Source organism: Panulirus ornatus, chromosome 1, assembly GCF_036320965.1.
Source record: "Panulirus ornatus isolate Po-2019 chromosome 1, ASM3632096v1, whole genome shotgun sequence".
Lineage (NCBI taxonomy): Eukaryota > Metazoa > Arthropoda > Malacostraca > Decapoda > Palinuridae > Panulirus > Panulirus ornatus.
The window spans coordinates 43,756,557-43,776,701 of NC_092224.1; the positions used below are offsets into that span (position 1 = coordinate 43,756,557).

Here is a 20,145-nt window from a genome sequence, read left to right on the forward strand (position 1 = left end):
AGACAGGTTAGATAAGGTGTGAGAGTGAATGGAGAAAAGAGGAAATGTTTTAAATACCTGAGTGGATGAGGCAGAAAATAGACCCATGGAAGCAGAAGTGACTCATAGGGTGGGAGGACTGGTGGGAAAGGGGGCAAAGGTCTTGGAAGTGCTAAAGAATGTGAGAGGTCATTGTCTGGGAGGGCGATCATGGGTACATTTGGAGGTACTGTAGTCCCAAGAATGTTCTATGGATGTGAGGTATGGGCTATAGATGAGGATGTGTGTGTAGGAGGGTGGATGTGTTACAAATGAAATATACATTATGTGGCTAGAGGTGGTTAGATCAAATACGTAATAAATGAATACAAGAGAGGTAAAAAGAAGGCGGTTGAGAGGTTAGAGAGCTGAAAAGGGTGTGCTAAGTGGTTTAGATATATGGAGAGAATGAGTTAGGAGAGGTTGACAAAGAGAAGTGGCAAGACCAAAGTCACTGTCTCCTGCCTTGGCAAGGTAGCGCAAGGAAACAGAAGAAAGAATGGCCCAAGCCACCTACATTCACATGTATATAAATAAACGCCCACACACGCACATATACATACCTATACATTTCAACGTATGCATACATATACATACACAGACATATACATATATACACATGTACATATTCAGACATGCCGCCTTCATCCATTCCTGCCGCCACCCCGCCACACATGAAATGACAACCCCCCTCCCCCCCGCGTGCACACGAGGTAGTGCCAGGAAAAGACTACAAAGGCTACATTCGTTCACACTCAACCTGGTGAGATAGGTTAATTCAAATCCTGGAGAATAGGGCAAGTATGCAGACTGTAAGAGATGAAGGGCCTTGGAAAGTGTGTTAGGTGTTGTTCGCTGATGACACAACTGGTGGCAGATTCAAATGAGAAACTGCAGATATTCGTGACTCAATTAGGTGTGGGCGAATAGATAAAGCCGAGAGTAAAGGTGAATACAAGCAAGGTTATTAGGTTCTGTAAGGAAGAGGAGCATAGGTATGAATGGAGAAAAACTTGAGGAAGTGAAGTATTTTAGATATCTGGGAGTGGATATGGTGGCAAACAGAACCATGAAAGGAGACGTGAATCATTGGGTGGGTAAGGGGCAAAGGTTCTAGAAGCAATGAATAATGTGAAGTGCAAGAGATCATTATCTGGAAGGGCAAATATGAGTATGTATGAACATAAAGTTGTTCCAAAAATTTTACACGGATGTGAGAATGTGCAGAAGAGGATGACTGTTGAATATGAAATGTTATAGGACAATGCGTGGTGTGAAATGGTTTGATTGAGAAAGTAATACAAGGTACCGTAGTTCCAAGAATGTTCTATGGATGTGCAACATGGGCTTTATTATCAATTATATAGTTATTATACTTTGTCGCTGTCTCCAGCGTTAGCGAGGTAGCGCAAGGAAACAGATGAAAGAATGGCCCAACCCACCCACATACACATGTATATACATACACGTCCACACACACAACTGTACATACCTATACATCTCAACGTATACATATATATACACACACAGACATATACATATATTCACATGTACATAACTCATACTGTCTGCCCTTATTCATGCCTGTTGCCACCCCGCCACACATGAAATGAAAGCCCCCCCCCCCATGTGCGTAAGGTAGTGCTAGCAAAGACGACAAAAGCCACATTCATTCACACTCAGTCTCTACCTGTCATGTATAATGCACTGAAACCACATCTCCCTTTCCACATCCAGGTCTCACAGAACTTTCCATGGTTTACCCCAGACGCTTCACATGCTCTGGTTCAATCTATTGACAGCATGTCGACCCCAGTATACCACATCGTTCCAATTCACTCTATTCCTTGTACACTTTTCACCCTCCTGCATGTTTATGTCCCGATCACTCAAAATCTTTTTCACTCCATCTTTCCACCTCCAATTTGGTCTCCCACTTATCCTCGTTCCCTACACCTCTGACACGTATATCCTCTTTGAGAATCTTTCCTCACTCATTCTCTCCATGTGACCAAACCATTTAAAAAAAAACCCTCTTCTGCTCTCTCAAACACACTTTTTATCAGCACACATCTCTCTTACCCTTTCATTACTTACTCGATCACACCACCTCACACCACATATTGTCCTCAAACATCTCATTTCCAGCACATCCACCCTCCTGCGCACAACTCTATCCACAGCCCATGCCTCGCAACCATATAACATTGGTGGAACCACTATTCCTTTAAACATTCCAGTTTTTGTTTTCCAAGATAACGTTCTTGACTTCCACATTTTTCAACGCTCCCAGAACTTTCGCCTCCTTCCCCACCCTATGATTCACTTCCACTTCCATGGTTCCATCCCCTGCCAAATCCACTCTCAGATATCTAAAACACTTCAATTCCTCCAGCTTTTCTCCATTCAAACTTACCTCCCAATTGACTTGTCCCTCAACCCTACTGTGCCTAATAACCTTGCTCTTATTCACATTTACTCTCAGCTTTCTTCTTTCACACACTTTACCAAACTAAGTCACCAGCTTCTGCAGTTTCTCACATGAATCAGCCACCAGTGCAGTATCATCAGCGAACAACAACTAACTCACTTCCCAAGCTCTCTCATCCCCAACAGACTACATACTTGCTCCTCTTTCCAAAACTCTTGCATTCACCTCCCTATCAACCCCATCCATAAACATATTAAACAACCATGGAGACATCACGCACCCCTACCGCAAACCAACATTCACTGAGAACCAATCACTTTCCTCTCTTCCTACACGTACACATGCCTTACATCCTCGATAAAAACTTTTCACTGCTTCTAACAACTTACCTCTCTCACCATATATTCTCAAATACCTTCCACAGAGCATCTCTATCAACTCTATCATATGCCTTCTCCAAATCCATAAATGCTACATACAAATCCATTTGCTTTTCTAAGTAGTCCTCACATACATTTTTCAAAGCAAACACCTGATCCACACATTCTCTATCACTTCTGAAAACACACTGCTCTTCCCCAATCTGATGCTCTGTACATGTACATTCCTTCACCCTCTCAATCAATACCCTCCCATATAATTTCCCAGGAATACTCAACAAACTTATACCTCTGTAATTTGAGCACTCACTCTTATCCCCTTTGCCTTTGAACAATGGCACAATGCAAGCATTCCACCAGTCCTCAGGTACCTCACCATGAGTCATACACATATTAAATAACCTCACCAACCAGTCAACAATACAGTCGCCCCCTTTTTTTGATAAATTCCACTGCAATACCATCCAAACCCACCGCCTTGCCGGCTTTCATCTTCCACACAGCTTTTACTACCTCTTCTCTGTTTACCAAATCATTTTCCCTAACCCTCTCACTTTGCACACCACCTCGACCAAAACACCCTATATCTGCCACTCTATCATCAAACACATTCAACAAACCTTCAAAATACTCACTCCATCTCCTTCTCACATCACCACTACTTGTTATCACCTCCCCATTAGCGCCCTTCACTGATGTTCCCATTTGTTCCCTTGTCTTACGCACTTTATCTATCTCCTTTCAAAACGTCTTTTTATTCTCCCTAAAATATAATGATACTCTCTCACCCCAACTCTCGTTTGCCCTCATTTTCACCTCTCGCACCTTTCTCTTGACCTCCTGCCTCTTTCTTTTTTACATCTCCCAGTCATTTGCATCATTTCCCTGCAAAAATCGTCCAAATGCCTCTCTCTTCTCTTTCACTAATAATCTTACTTCTTCAACCCACCACTCACTACCCTTTCTAATCTGCCCACCTCCCATACTCCTCATGACACAAGCGTCTTTTGCGCAAGCCATCACTGCCTCCCTAAATACATCCCATTCCTCCCCCACTCCCCTTACATCCTTTGTTCTCACCTTTTTCCATTCTGTACTCAGCCTCTCCTGGTACTTCCTCACAAAAGTCTCCTTCACAAGCTCACTTATTCTCACCACTCTGTGAGAAATACTTAGAAAAGCAAATGGATTTGTATGTAGCATTTAAGGATCTGGAGAAGGCATATGATAATTGATAGTGGTGCTCTGTGGAAGGTATTAAGAATATATGGTGTGGGAGGCAAGTTATTAGAAGCAGTGAGGATGTAAGGCATGTGTACGTGTAGGAAGAGAGGAAAGTGATTGGTTCTCAGTGAATGTAGGTTTGCGGCAGGGGTGTGTGATGTCTCCATGGTTGTTTAATTGTTTATGGATGGGGTTGTTAGGGAGGTGAATGCAAGAGTTTTGGAAAGAGGGGCACGTATGCAGTCTGTTGTGGATGAGAGAGCTTGGGAAGTGAGTCAGTTATTGTTCGCTGATGATACAGCACTGGTGGCTGATTCATGTGAGAAACTGCAGAATCTGGTGACTGAGTTTGGTAAAGTGTGTGAAAGAAGAAAGTTGAGATTAAATGTGAATAAGAGAAAGGTTATTAGGTACAGTAAGGTTGAGGGTGAAGTCAATTGGGAGGTAAGTTTGAATGAAGAAATACTGGAGGAAGTGAAGTGTTTTAGATATCTGGGGGTGGATTTGGCAGCGGATGGAACTAGGAAGCGAAAGTGAATCATAGGGTGGGGGAGGGGACAAAAATTCTGGGAGCCTTGAAGAATGTGTGGAAGTCAAGATCATTATCTCGGAAAGCAAAAATGGGTATGTTTGAAGGAATAGTGGTTCCAACAATGTTGTATGGTTGCGAGGCATGGACTATGGATAGAGTTGTGCGCAGGAGGGTGGATGTGCTGGAAATGAGATGTCTGAGGACAATATGTAGTGTGAGGTAGTTTGATCGAGTAAGTAATAATAAGGTAAGAGAGATGTGTGGTAATAAAAAAAAATGTGGTTGAGAGAGCAGAAGAGGGTGTTTTGAAATGGTCTGGTCACATGGAGAGAATGAGTGAGGAAAGATTGACAAAGAGGATATATGTGTCAGAGGTGGAGGGAACGAGGAGAAGTGGGAGACCAAATTGGAGGTGGAAAGATGGAGTGAAAAAGATTTTGAGTGATCAGGGCCTGAACATGCAGGAGGATGAAAGGCGTGCAAGGAATAGAGTGAATTGGAACAATGTGGTATACCGGGGTCGATATGCTGTCAATGGATTGAACCAGGGCATGTGAAGCGTCTGGGGTAAACCATGGAAAGTTCTGTGGGGCCTGGATGTGGAAAGGAAGCTGTGGTTTCGGTGAGTTATTACACGACAGCTAGAGACTGAGTGTGAACGAATGGGGCCTTTGTTTTCTTTTCCTAGCGATACCTCGCACACATGAGGGGGGAGGGGGTTGTTATTTCATGTGTGGTGAGGTGGCAATGGGAATGAATAAAGGCAGACAGTATGAATTATGTACATGTGTACATATGTATATGTCTGTGTGTGTATATATATGTATACATTGAGATGCATAGGTATGTATATTTGCGTGTGTGGACGTGTATATATATACATGTGTATGTGGGTGGGTTGGGCCATTCTTTCGTCTGTTTCCTTGCGCTACCTCGCTAACGCGGGAGAAAGAGACAAAGCAAAATAAATAAATAAATAATGGTTGTGAGAGTGTCTATCAACTGAACATCATCATTAACATCAGAGGATTCATGTATTTAATAATCTGGTGGATATAATCTGAAATTTGTTGACTCTAAACCTGCTAAAGTCTTTGGGGTTTTCTAACCCCAGAGCATTGGCTAGGCACAAGTTGCTGGGTTGGGATGTGGTTAACCAAGCCAATAGAAGCCATAGCCCACACATCCATGGAACCTGGATGGTCTGGAACACTTTGCAGGTCCAAAGCACTCTCAAACTTTTTGTGAAAACTGCAGTTTTTGGATTTCAAGGATAGTATTTTACAAAGTTTTCCATGCCTATTGTGGCAGTAGGATGTTATTTTTGAGTGTAAGCTGGGAACCATTCCTTCTATGTTTTCCCAGTCACAGATGATGACATTTTGATATCTGCTTTTGCTCCAGGGAGTACAGCATCACAGATTTCATTTGTCATCAATAACTTAGTCCCTTTACCACATTAATATCGACTGTGAAAGATCTCTGAAATCTCTAATTTTGCAATTTTGCCTGCTTTACAAAGCAATGTAAGAACAGCAGTATTCAATTCAAAGATGAATTAGTCCCTTGCACAATCTTAAAAAACTGCAGAATTATCCTTGTGCTGGAGGCAATTGTATTATTGTGTTCACTGAAAGTAAGGTTGTTATACATTATTACTCTTATTACTCCAAGGTCTGTCACCCTACTCAATTAGTTTATCATGACAGCTGTGTCTGTCCAATATTCAGTAACTTTCTTGATTTCCTAATTTTCCTTATACAGAAAGAGTTAAAAGTTGTCCCCACCGAAATGCATTATGTTCTATGTGGCCCACTCAAAGATTTCATTTATGTGTCTTTGTAGCCTTTCAACATCCTCTACTGATTTCTGTATCATCTGCTAAGGATGATAATCTGTGGCTCATGTTTCTCTCCATATCAGTTATATGAATGAGAAACAGGAAGGGTGCTATTTGCTGTGATCTGTCAGTCAAAAAGTTGAATGTTCCTCATCCAATTCTTCAAGATATTTCCAACTCTTGTATTTTATGTGGTTATGTAACCATGGTCACATTCTTCAAATGCTTTTGCAAAGTCTGTGTAAATCCCACCAGCATTTTGTTTATTTTTCAGATCTTCAACAATCCTATCATAGTGATCAAGCAACTGAGACAGGCAAGATCTCCCAACCCTGAAACCAACTTGACCTGGGTTACATAGAATGTTCAGGTCCATCGATAAGCCCAAAGCCCAAATAACAATCAGCAAAAACACCAATAAAAATCTCACCATACAGTGTACAGCCTACTGAAATAATGATAAAATAATCACATGGAACACTTAAGTGTTCCATTTACTGTTTTAGATCTACATAGTTCAATATCAAAATAAAAACTCTCATGAACAATGAGAAAGGCCTGATGACAAACCATACATGATTCACTCACAAAAAAAGTAGTGATATTACCTTTAAGAATGTTGTCCTCAATTTTGAGTCCCCATAACTTGTCCATGTCTGACTGCAGGAGTGGTTTGCTTGCATCTCTGTAGTAACAAATTTTTTCTGATACATTTGTAGGCAACACCATCATTCGTCGATACACTCCCCTTGCTGCATACGCTCTGTCCAAAACAAAAAATTAATTTTCTATCACAAAGAGATGAACCATGCAATCAATACCAATTACAATAGTCAAAAAAATCCATAAAATGAGTTTAATATCTATGAAAAATTACTTAATTCTAATGCACTGGGATACTCTTGTTTGAGTAATTTGTAAGAGTATGAGAGAAAGTTGGGTCCTGAACTTTCTCTGTTACCACAAAGCTTTAAAAATTTGGGACAAACAGCATTCACAATGTTATCACTTAGTGTTTCCAACCAACCACTACTCTGATAAAATAGTCTTTTACATCTTTTCTGGCATAATTCTTGCTTAGTTTACTGTTGTCTTTGACTGCTTTAACTCTGCATCTCCCAAAGGACTGTTCACAGAAACACCTTCAAACTGGTTTAGAAACTTGAAGGTCTTGATCTTATCTTATCTTATCTTATTTGATGAGTTTTCTGACTTGGGCCTTCTCCATAAGGTCTTTGTACTTCAATTATGGTAACTAAACCCAAGAAACACATTGCAATTTGGATCTTGTGTAACTGAGATCTTACTAACTACATCATCCATTCTTCCTAATCACGTTTGATTACCCTTTCCCTTATTTGCAAGGCAGTGCTATGAAACGAGGAACAACAACCCAACTTGCTATATAGATGTCACACATAATGAACCAAAATCAGAGCCCACAATCTACAACAAAGCCTCACAGCCCACTCCGTGAACATTTCATGTGCCATGGTTTAGCCCACTGACAGCAGGTCACCCCTTGTACATTATATTATTCCTATTCATCCTATCCTATACATTTCCTCTCAATTCTCCTGGATGGTCAGGCCATGACAATTCAAAGCCTCTTTCACTAAATCCTTCTATTTCTTCCTCTCACACTTCCCTTTGTCCCTTTCACTCCTGCAATCATCCTCTCAAGGTCTAAACCATTTCAGCACATCCTAGTCTTCTCACTGAATCAGACTATACTTACTATCACATCTTACTCTTCTGGTGTCATTCCTTATCAGATTACCTTGCCTCACAGCATATACTGCCTTCAGGAATTTCATTTCCAAAACATCCTTCTCAAAGGCTCAAGTTGGGGTGTCTAAATGTGTGTGGATGTAACCAAGATAAGAGAATATAGTATATGTTTGAGGCAACAAACTTGGATGTGCTGACTCTGAGTGAAACAAAGCTCAAGGATAAAGGGGAAGAATGCTTTGGTAATGTCTTAAGAGTAACATCAGGGGGACATGAGAGGCAAGAGCTAAGGAAGGAGAAGCAATACTCCTGAAGCAGCTGTGAATGTCAATAGTTTTGATATAACAGACCGGCCGGGTATCAATGAATGCAAAAGTGAGTATTGTGGCAGATGAAGGTATATTTGGGGAAATGGGGTATTCAGTATTATGAATGAAAATGGTTAAAAGCTTGAGTTGGGTGCAGAAAACTTTGTTTAAAGAGGGACATACACAAAGAAGGTAGTAGCTGGTAAGCAGCCACAGGCCAGGGAAGTATATTATTACCAGTATAGTGAGCCAGCACTTCAGTTGTCAAGTTGCACTCCTCTGACCCAGGTAACTGTCTTTTCTTTCTGCCTCATCCACATGTGGACTGCTTGGATTCTGTCCACTCTCCTCGTTACACATAACAATTGGAAACACGAACTCAATAACCCATTTCTTCGTACCTCTAGATTTTCTGATTTTCCTATGGTGAGTGTTATGCACTAGCTCTGCCTTTTGGCAAAATGGTAGTTTGTGGGTAGGAACATAAGACAGGAAAATTAGGTAGAAACATTAGGTAGAAGTAGAGGTAGTTACATTAGGTGGGGACATAGACTGAAGTAGTAAGTTATAACACATTAGGTAGAGGTATCAGTAGGAACACTGGGCAAGAGCCTCTAAAAACACTATGCTAGAGTTTTCCTCTGCCAGTGGCCTGTTATGGGTAAGGTGTTACAGGTTAAGAAGCAGCACTGGAATTCACCAGTTATGGAGTCTCTTTTGCCATGGCCATCCCAATGGGGGAGTTCCCAAAGAGAACAAGTGTTAAGGATATAGAAAGACAGATAGATAGATAGTCAGCATGCATCATTGGATTACATATTGGATGTAAATGTGCTGCGAGAAGCAGTTGGTAGGATGTGGAGGCGAGGGTGAAGATTTGTACAGGTTTTTGGAGAAGACTTGTTTGAAGAAATACCAGCAAAGATTGAGTGCAAAAAGGCAAAAGATAAGAGTAAGTAAATGAAGAAGGGGGAGAGGGTGAGGCAAAGGATTCATTTAAGGAAGCAGTGCTGGCATTTGCAACATATGCATGTGACATGCCAAAGGTGGAAGGTGAGCAAATTAGAAAGGACAGTGGGCAGTGAAATGATGAAGTAAAGCTGTTAGTGAAAAAGGAGAGAGAGGCATTTTGGTAGTACTTACAGGGAAGGAGTTAAAATGAAAGGGGGATGTACAAGAGAAAGTGGAAAGGGGTTGAAAATTGAGGGCAAATGAGAATTCGGATAAGCGAGGGAGAAAAAGATGGTTAGGAAAGTTCAATAATGTGTGAAAAATGAGAAAAAATAGGAACAGCAGCAAAGGCAGCAAAAGAGGAAGTGGTAACCCATAGTGATGAAGGGTGGATGAGATGGAATGAGTATTTTGAAAAACTGTTGATTGTGTCTGATGATAGTATGGCAGATGTAGGGTGCTTGGGAAGGGGGTGGAATGCAAAGTAAGAAATTCATGGATGTGGTTTGGTGAAGAAAGATGAGGTAATGAAAGCCTTACGAGAGATGAAATATGATACAGCAGCTGGAGTGGATGGGGTTACAGTTGAAAGGAGGTGACTGTACTATTGACTGGTTGGTAAGCATTTCCAATGTATGTATGGATCATAGTGGAGTGCCTGAGGATTGGTGGAATGCATGTATAGTGCCACATGAGGGATCAGGGTGAGTTTCTAAGTGTTCTCCAGAAAGTTGTATGGAAGGGTACTGATTGCGAGGGTAATGGCATGTACAGAACATAGATTGGAGAGGACCAGAGTGGTTTCAGAGGCTGAGAGAAAGAATGTGTGTCAGGAGTTGAGGGAACAAGGAGAATGGGAAGACCAAATTGGAGAGGGAAGGGTGGAGTGAAAAAATTTTGACCAACTGGAGCCAGAACATGCATGAGGATGAAAGGTGTGCAGGGGACAGAGTAAGATGGAATGATGTGGTACACTGGGGTTGACATGTTGTCAATGGACAGAAACAGGTCATATGAAGTGTCCAGAGCAAACAAAGGAAAGTTTGTGAGGGCTTGGTTATGGATGGGGAACTGTGGTTTTGGTGCATTAAATGACAGCTTGAGAATGGGCAAGAGTGGGCGTGGCCTTTCTTTGTCTGTTCTTGATGCCACCTCATTAAAGCGGGAAATGGCAATCAAGTATTTATCTATTTTTATCTATTTATTTTACTTTGCCACTGTCTCCCACTTTAGAGAAGTAGCACAAGGAAACAGATAAAAGAATGGCCCAACCCACCCACATACACATGTATATACATACACGTCCACACACGCAAATATACATACCTATACATCTCAACATATACATATATATACACACACAGACATATACATATACACACATGTACATAATTCATACTGTCTGCCTTAATTCATTCCCATCGCCACCCCACCACACATGAAATAACAACTCCCTCCCCCAGCATGTGCACGAGGTAGCCCTATGAAAAGACAACAAAGGCCACATTTGTTCACACTCAGTCTCTAGCTGTCATGTAATAATGCAGAGAAACCACAGCTCTCTTTCCACATCCAGACCCCACAGGACTTTCCATGGTTTACCCAAGACGCTTCACATGCCCTGGTGCAATCCAATGACAGCACATCGACCCCAGTAAAACATATCATTCCAATTCACTCTATTCCTTGCATTCCTTTCACCCTCCTGCATGTTCAGGCCCAGATCACTCAAAATCTTTTTCACTCCATCTTTCCACCTCCAATTTGGTCTCCCACTTCTCCTCATTCCCTACACCTCTGACACATATATCCTCTTGGTCAATCTTTCTTCACTCATTCTCTCCATGTGACCAAACCATTTCAAAACACCCTCTTCTGCTCTCTCAACCACACTTTTTATTACCACACACTTCTCTTACCCTATCATTACTTACTCGATCAAACCATCTCACACCACATATTGTCCTCAAACATCTCATTTCCAACAGATCCACCCTTCTGCGCACAACTCTATCTATGGCCCATGCCTCACAACCATATAACATTGTTGGAACCACCATTCCTTCAATCATACCCATTTTTGCTTTCCGAGATAATGTTCTCGACTTCCACACATCCTTCAACACTCCCAGAACCTTCGCCTCCTCCCCCACCAATGATTCACTTCTGCTTCCGTGGTTCCATCCGCTGCCAAATCCACTCTCAGATATCTAAAACACTTCACTTCCTCCAGTTTTTCTCCATTCAAACTTACCTCTCCAATTGACTTGACCCTCAACCCTACTGTACCTAATAACCTTGCTCTTATTCACATTTACTCTTAACTTTCTTCTTTCACACACTTTACCAAACTCAGTCACCAGCTTCTGCAGTTTCTCACATGAATCAGCCACCAGCGCTGTATCATCAGCGAACAACAACTGACTCACTTCCCAAGCTCTCTCATCCACAACAGACTTCATATTTGCCCCTCTTTCCAAAACTCTTGCATTCACCTCCCTAACAACCCCATCCATAAACAAATTAAACAACCATGGACACATCACACACCCCTGCCGCAAACCTACATTCACTGAGAACCAATCACTTTCCTCTCTTCCTACATATACACATGCCTTACATCCTTAATAAAAAATTTTCACTGCTTCTAACAACTTGCCTCCCACACCATATATTCTTAATACCTTCCACAGAGCATCTCTATCAACTCTACCACATGCCTTCTCCAGATCCATAAATGCTACATTCATTTGCTTTTCTAAGTATTTTTCACATACATTCTTCAAAGCAAACACCTGATCCAAACATCCTCTACCACTTCTGAAACCACACTGCTCTTCCCCAGTCTGGTGCTCTGTACATGCCTTCACCCTCTCAATCAATACCCTCCCATATAATTTACCAGCAATACTCAACAAACTAATACCTCTGTAATTTGAGCACTCACTTTTATCCCCTTTGCCTTTGTACAATGGCACTATGCAAGCATTCCACCAATCCTCAGGCACCTCAACATGAGTCATACATACATTAAATAACCTTACCAACCAGTCAACAATACATTCACCCCCTTTTTTAATAAAGTTCACTGCAATCAAGTATGGAAAAATTTTTTTTATAGATTTCAATTCATTCATGTGTTCTTTGGAGAGTACATATCATAAAAAGAATAATGAACAAATTGTTATATCATCAAATCTTGTTAATGGAATACTGTCTCGTTTTAAAGCTAATATTTAGTTTTATTGGTTTACATACTGATAATGCTTACAGTATTATCAAAGTCCAAAAGAGGAAAGGTTAATATGCAGGTAATATTTACATCAGGACTATTTGTACAAAGCATAAAGTCAAGTAAATCTTGAAATGACAACACAGTCATATCAGTAAAAGGCTTTGACAACAATTTTAATGCAGTGGCCAAGCAACACTAAAAGCAAGATCTTCTAACCTTGAAACATAAATGTTCTGGATTATATGCATTTTCTGATCACCATAAAGCTTGCAAGACTTATGACTTTCAGACATTTTAATAATGTGCAATTTCAGAGTATGGGAGTCAGTAGTTTCATGAACTAGGAAGATTGAGTCAGATTCACACTCTTAGGATAATGCCAGAGATCTGCTATGTGTAATATATGGGATTACTATTTAGGATGAAGTTAGTTGTCACATTTTCAATGTGGTTTTTTGGCAAACTGAAGACCAATTCACTATCTTTTCTATTCTCAGTGGTCTTCAATTTTAATTATTCCTGCAAATAAAAGCATTATATTTATGAAGAATTTTTTGGAGCAAAATCTTTATGAAAATTAAAAAAATCATCTTAAAAAGTGAAGAATGTTGTAAAAGAAATTCACAACAGTAAACACTAAATAATCATCACTCACTTGACATCATGCTTGAGGGCACTGAAAGTAAGCCCATCAGCCTCCAGCAGCTCAGAATACCATTCCTTTATCTCATTGTTGGGGTACTCTACATTGTATCCTGGCAAAGGCAGCACAACCTGCAATAATTGAAAACATCCTTGAGGATAGGCAAGTGAGAATCATACCTTTTTTTCTTCTAGTGGTTGCAAAAACAGGAACAGAAAAATGAGCCAGGCTATGATTGCTCTTCCAATATCTGAATATGTAGGCTTGTAACCAGAAATGAAAGAAGGGAAAGATAGGTCCTGTGGTTGATAAGAAAAATCTAGATGTTCTAGCTATCAGCAAAAAGGGAAGGGGCAAAAGGTAGAATAGTTAGGTAATGTTCTGGTAGGAAAGTTTGGAGTAAGGCAGAAAAAGGGTAGCACTTCTGATGAAGAATGAGTGGTGGGTGGCTGTCAGTACTCAGACATCTGAAACGGGGGGGATTTTGAGAGGATTTTGGCAGTTCTAATGCAAGTGATTAATCTCAGTGCTAAAGGATTTTAATAAAAGAATAGGAATGTGGGGCATGGACTCCTGGAGTACATGGAAATGGGAAAAATCTTGTGAGGTTGTATTCTTAAAGAAGAATAGTGATCATAATTACTTAAATGTATAAATGCTTTCCCCACCTTTAGCAAAGAAAGGCCTCATTTCCACAAAGCCACTCTCTTGATGTCAACTACAATGCACTTGATCACTTCATATACATATCAGTCCAATTCATTCTATCTTAAGATTGCCTCTCACCCTTCTGAATCCTCAAGCCCGAATAACCCAAAGTCTCTTTTCTTCCATCTTGCCATCTCCTTGGTTTTCCTCACTCCCTTCCTCTAACTACTTTTAGATATTAATGTGCTGAGAGGGGCAGCTGGAGGGATGTTTGGTTACTATCTTGTGGATGTGAAGATTTGTAGAGGGTTTTCAAAAAAGAAGAGAGAATGTAGGGGTGAAGAGAGTGAGCTTGGAAAGGATACCTGTATGAGGAAGTACCAGAAGAGACTGAGCATAGAATGGCAAAAGGTGAGAGCAAGTAACATGAGGGGAGTGGGGGAGGTATGGGATGTATTCAGGGAAGCAATGATGGCTTGTGCAAAAGATACATGTGGCATGAGAAAGGTGGGAGGTGGGTATATTAGAAAGAGTGTGGATGAAGAAGTAAAGTTGTTAGTGAAAGAGAAAAGAGAGGAGTTTGGACGATACTTGCAAGGAAAGAGTGTAAATGAATGGGAGATATATAAAAGAAAGCAGCAGAAGGTCAAGAGAAAGATGCAAGGGCTGAGAAAGAGGGCAAATGAGAGTTGGGGTGAGAAAGTATCATTAAATTTTAGGGAAAATATAAACCATGGAAAGTTTTGTGGGGCGTGGATGTGGAGAGGAAGCTGGGTTTCTGTGCATTATACATGACAACTAGAGACTGAGTGTGAACGAATGTGGCCTTTGTTGTCTTTTCCTAGCGCTACCTCATGCACATGCGGGGGGGAGGAGGTTGTCATTTCATGTGCGGGGTGGGGTGACAATGGGAATGAATAAAGGCAGCAAGTATGAATTATATACTTGTGTATATGTCTGTGTATATATATATATTTTTTTAATCATTTTGCTTTGTCGCTGTCTCCCGCGTTAGCGAGGTAGCACAAGGAAACAGACAAAAGAAATGGCCAGACCCACCCACATACACATGTATATACATACACAACCACACATGCAAATATACATACCTATACATCTCAACGTATACATATATATACACACACAGACATATACATATATACACATGTACATAATTCATACTGTCTGCCTTTATTCATTCCCAATGCCACCCTGCCACACATGAAATAACAACCCCCTCCCCCAAATGTGTGCGAGGTAGCACTAGGAAAAGACAACAAAGGCCACATTCGTTCACACTCAGTCTCTAGCTGTCATGTAATAATGCACTGAAACAAAAGCTCCTTTTCCACATCCAGGCCGCACAGAACTTTCCATGGTTTACCCCAGACGCTTCACATGCCCTGGTTCAATCCACTGACCACACGTTGACCCCGATATACCACATCGTTCCAATTCACTCTATTCCTTGCACGCTTTTCACCCTCCTGCATGTTCAGGCCCAGATCACACAAAATCTTTTTCACTCCGTCTTTCCACCTCCAATTTGGTCTCCCACTTCTTGTTCCCTCCACCTCTGACACATATATCCTCTTAGTCAATCTTACCTCACTCATTCTCTTCATGTGACCAAACCATTTCAAAACACCCTCTTTTGCTCTCTCAACCACACTCTTTTTATTACCACACATCTCTCTTACCCTATTATTACTTACTCGATCAAACCATCTCACATCACATATTGTCCTCAAACATCTCATTTCCAGCACATCCACCCTCCTCTGCACAACTCTATCTATAGCCCACGCCTCGCAACCATACATCATTGTTGGAGCCACTATTCCTTCAAACATACCCATTTTTGCTTTCCGAGATAATGTTCTCAACTTCCACACATTCTTCAAAGCTCCCAGAACTTTCGCCCCCTTCCCCACCCTATGATTCACTTCTGCTTCCATAGTTCCATCCGCTGCCAAATCCACTCTCAGATATCTAAAACACTTCACTTCCTCCAGCTTTTCTCCATTCAAACTTACCTCCCAGCTGACTTGTCCCTCAACCCTACTGTACCTAATAACCTTGCTTTTATTCACATTTACTCTCAGCTTTCTTCTTTCACACACTTTACCAAACTAAGTCACCAGCTTCTGCAGTGTCTCACACGAATCAGCCACCAGCACTGTATCATCAGCGAACAACAACTGACTCACTTCCCAAGCTCCCTCATCCACAAAAGACTGTATACTTGCCCCTCTTTCCAAAACTCTTGCATTCACCTCCCTAACAACCCCATCCATAAACAAATTAAACAACCATGGAGACATCACACACCCCTGCCACAAACATACATTCAATGAGAACCAATCACTTTCCTCTCTTCCTATATGTACACATGCCTTACATCCTCAATGAAAACTTTACACTGCTTCTAACAACTTGCCTCCCACACCATATATTCTTAATACCTTCCACAGAGCATCTCTATCAACTCGATCATAGGCCTTCTCCAGATCCATAAATGCTACATACAAATCCATTTGCTTTTCTAAGTATTTCTCACATACATTCTTCAAAGAAAACACCTGATCCACACATCCTCTATCACTTCTGAAACCACACTGCTCTTCCCCAATCTGATGCTCTGTACTTTGCCTTCACCCTCTCAATCAATACCCTCCCATATAATTTCCCAGAGTATTCTTCCTTATATTTTCCCAGGAATACTCAACAAACTTATACCTCTATAATTTGAGCACTCACTTTTATCCCCTTTGCCTTTGTACAATGGCACTATGCAAGCATTCCACTAATCCTCAGGCACCTCACCATGAGACATACATACATTAAATAACCTTACCAACCAGTCAACAATACAGTCACACCCAATTTTAATAAATTCTACTGTAATACCATCCAAACTCGCTGCCTTGCAGGCTTTCATCTTCCGCAAAGCTTTTACTACCTCTTCTCTCTTTACCAAATTATTTTCCCTAACCCTCTCACATTGCACACTGCCTTGACCAAAACACCTTATATCTGCCACTTAATTATTAAATACATTCAATAAACCTTCAAAATACTCACTCCATCTCCTTCTCACATCACCATTACTTGTCATCACCTCCCCATTAGCCCCCTTCACTGAAGTTCCCATTTGCTCCCTTGTCTTACGCACTTTATTCACCTCCTTCCAAAACATCTTTTCATTCTCACTAAAATTTAATGATACTCTCTCACCCAAACTCTCATTTGCCCTCTTTTTCACCTCTTGTACCTTTCTCTTGACCTCCTGCCTCTTTCTTTTATCTCCCACTCATTCGCATTACATCCCTGCAAAAATCGTCCAAATGCCTCTCTCTTCTCTTTCACTAATAATCGTACTTCTTCATCCCACCACTCACTACCCTTTCTAATCTGCCCACCTCCCACGCTTCTCATACCAAAAGCATCTTCTGCGCAAGCCATCACTGCTTCCCTAAATACATCCCATTCCTCCTCCACTTCCCTTATGTCCTTAGTTCTCACCTTTTTCCATTCTGTACTCAGTCTCTCCTGGTACTTCCTAACACAAGTCTCCTTCCCAAGCTCACTTACTCTCACCACCCTCTTCACCCCAACATTCTCTCTTCTCTTCTGAAAACCTCTACAAATCTTCACCTTCACCTCCACAAGATAATGATCAGACATCCCTCCAGTTGCACCTCTCAGCACATTAACATCTAAAAGTCTCTCTTTCACATGCCTATCAATTAACACGTAATCCAATAACGCTCTCTGGCCATCTCTCCTACTTACATACGTATACTTATGTATATCTCTCTTTTTAAACTAGGTATTCCCAATTACCAGTCCTTTTTGAATACATAAATCTACAAGCTCTTCACCATTTCCATTTACAACACTGAACACCCCATGTCAACTGCCACATTCTCACCTTTGCATTCAAATCATCCATCACTATAATCCGGTCTCGTGCATCAAAACTACTAACACACTAACTCAGCTGCTCCCAAAACATTTGCCTCTCATGATCTTTCTTCTCATGACCAGCTGCATATGCACCAATAATCACCCATCTCTCTCCATCATATTTCAGTTTTACCCATATCAATCTGGAGTTTACTTTCTTACACTCTATCACATACTCCCACCACTCCTTTTTCAGGAGTAGTGCGACTCCTTCCCTTGCTCTTGTCCTCTCACTAACCCCTGACTTTACTCCCAAGACATTCCCAAACCACTCTTCTCCTTTACCCTTGAGCTTCGTTTCACTCAGAGCCAAAACATCCAGGTTCCTTTCCTCAAACATACTACCTATCTCTCCTTTTTTCTCATCTTGGTTACATCCATACACATTTAGACACCCCAATCTGAGCCTTCGAGGAGGATAAGCGTGACATACATGTGTATGTGGGTGGGTTGGGCCATTCTTTCATCTGTTTCCTTGCGCTACCTTGCTGATGCGGGACAGCGACAAAGCATAATAAAAAATAAATAAATAAACAAAGATATTTTGGAAGGAGGTAAATAATGTGCATAAGACAAGAGAACAAATGGGGACATAAGTAAAGGGGCCAAGTGGGGAAGTAAAGACAAGTAGTCATGAAGTGAGAAGGAGATGGAGTGAATATTTTGAAGGTTTGATGAATGTGTTTGAAGGTAGAGTGGCAGATATAGGGTGCTCTGGTCAGGATGGAGTGAGACGTGAGAGGGTCAGGAAGAATAGTTTGGTTGAGAGAGAAAATGTAGTGAAAGCTTTGCAGAAGATGAAATCTGGCAAAGTGGCAGGTTTGGATGGTATTGCAGTGGAATTTATTAAAAAGGGGGTTACTATGCTGTTAAATGATGGTAAGGATATTCAGTGAATGTATGGACCATGGTGAAGTGCCTGAGGATTGGCGGAATGCACGCATAGTGCCATTGTACAAAGGCAAAGGGAATAAAGGTGAATGTTCAAACTACAAAGGTATAAGTTAGTTGAGTATTCCTGGGAAAATATAAGGAAGAATACTCATTGAGAAGGTGAAGGCATGTACAGAGCATCAGATTGGAGAAGAGCAGTGTGGTTTCAGAAGTGGAAGAGGATTTGTGAATCAGGTGTTTGTTTAGAAGAATGTGTACGACAAATACTTATAAAACAGATGGATCTGTATGTAGCATTTATGGGTCTGAAGAGGGCATATAATAGGGTTGATAGAGATGCTTTGTGAAAGGTTTTAAGGGTATATGGTGTGGAAGGTAAGTTACTAGAAGCTGTGAAAAGTTTTTACCAAGGATGCAATGTATGTGTATGAGTAGGAAGAGAAGAGAGTGGGTGGTTCCCACTAAACAGTAAGTTTGCATCAGGGGTGCGTGATGTCCCCATGGTTGTTTAATTTGTTTCTGGATGGGGTGCATAGGGAGGTAAATGCAAGTTTTGGAGAGAGGGGCGAGTATGCAATCTGTTGGGAAGAAGAGGGCTTGGAAAGTGAGGCAGTTGTTCACCAATGATACAGCTCTAGTGGCTGATTAAAGTGAGAAACTACAGAACTTGGTGACTGATTTTGGAAAAGTGCATGAAAGGAGAAAGTTGAGAGTAAATGTAATAAGAGCAAGGTTATTAGGTTCAGTAAGGTTGAGGGACTAGTTAATTGAGATTTAAGACTAAATGGAAAAAAAATTGGAGGAAGTGAAGTGTTTTATATATCTGGGAGTGGACTTAGCAGTGAATGGAACCATGGAAGCAGAAGTGGGTCACAGGGTGGGAAGGAGAGCAAAGATTCTGGGAGTGATGAAGAATGTGTGAAAGGAGAGAACATTATCTCAAAGAGCAAAAAAGGGTATGCTTGAAGGAATGGTAGTTCCAACAATGTTATATGGTTGTAAGGCATGGGATATAGATAGGGTTGCATGGAGTAGAGTGGATGTGTTGGAAATGAAGTGTTTGAGGACAATATGTGGTGTGTGGTGGTTTGGTAGATTAAGTAAAGAAAGGGTAAGAGAGATGTTTGGAAATATAAAGAGTGTGGTTGAGAGAGTAGGAGAGGGTGTGTTGAAATGTTTTAGACATATGGAGAAAATGAGTAAGGAAAGATTGGCCAAGAGGATATATGTGTCAGAGTTGGAGGGAACAAGGAGAAGCAGTGGACCAAATTGGAGGTGGAGGGATGGAGTAAAAAAAGAATTCAAGTAATCAGGGCCTGATCATACAGGAGGGTGAGAGGC

At 41.1% G+C, this 20,145-nt stretch overlaps 1 protein-coding gene across 1 annotated transcript in view; it reads right to left on the reverse strand.

Moving 5' to 3' along the window:
- Window positions 1–20,145, reverse strand: part of LOC139748811 (pseudouridylate synthase 7 homolog) — a 558,239-nt gene that overhangs the window by 44,835 nt on the left and 493,259 nt on the right. Inside the window, exons 14-15 of the mRNA XM_071662245.1 lie at window positions 13,306–13,424; window positions 7,034–7,188 (exon numbers count right to left, since the gene is read on the reverse strand). Of these exons, the coding sequence (XP_071518346.1) occupies window positions 7,034–7,188; window positions 13,306–13,424 (274 nt within the window). The remainder of the gene's footprint in view (window positions 1–7,033; window positions 7,189–13,305; window positions 13,425–20,145) is intronic.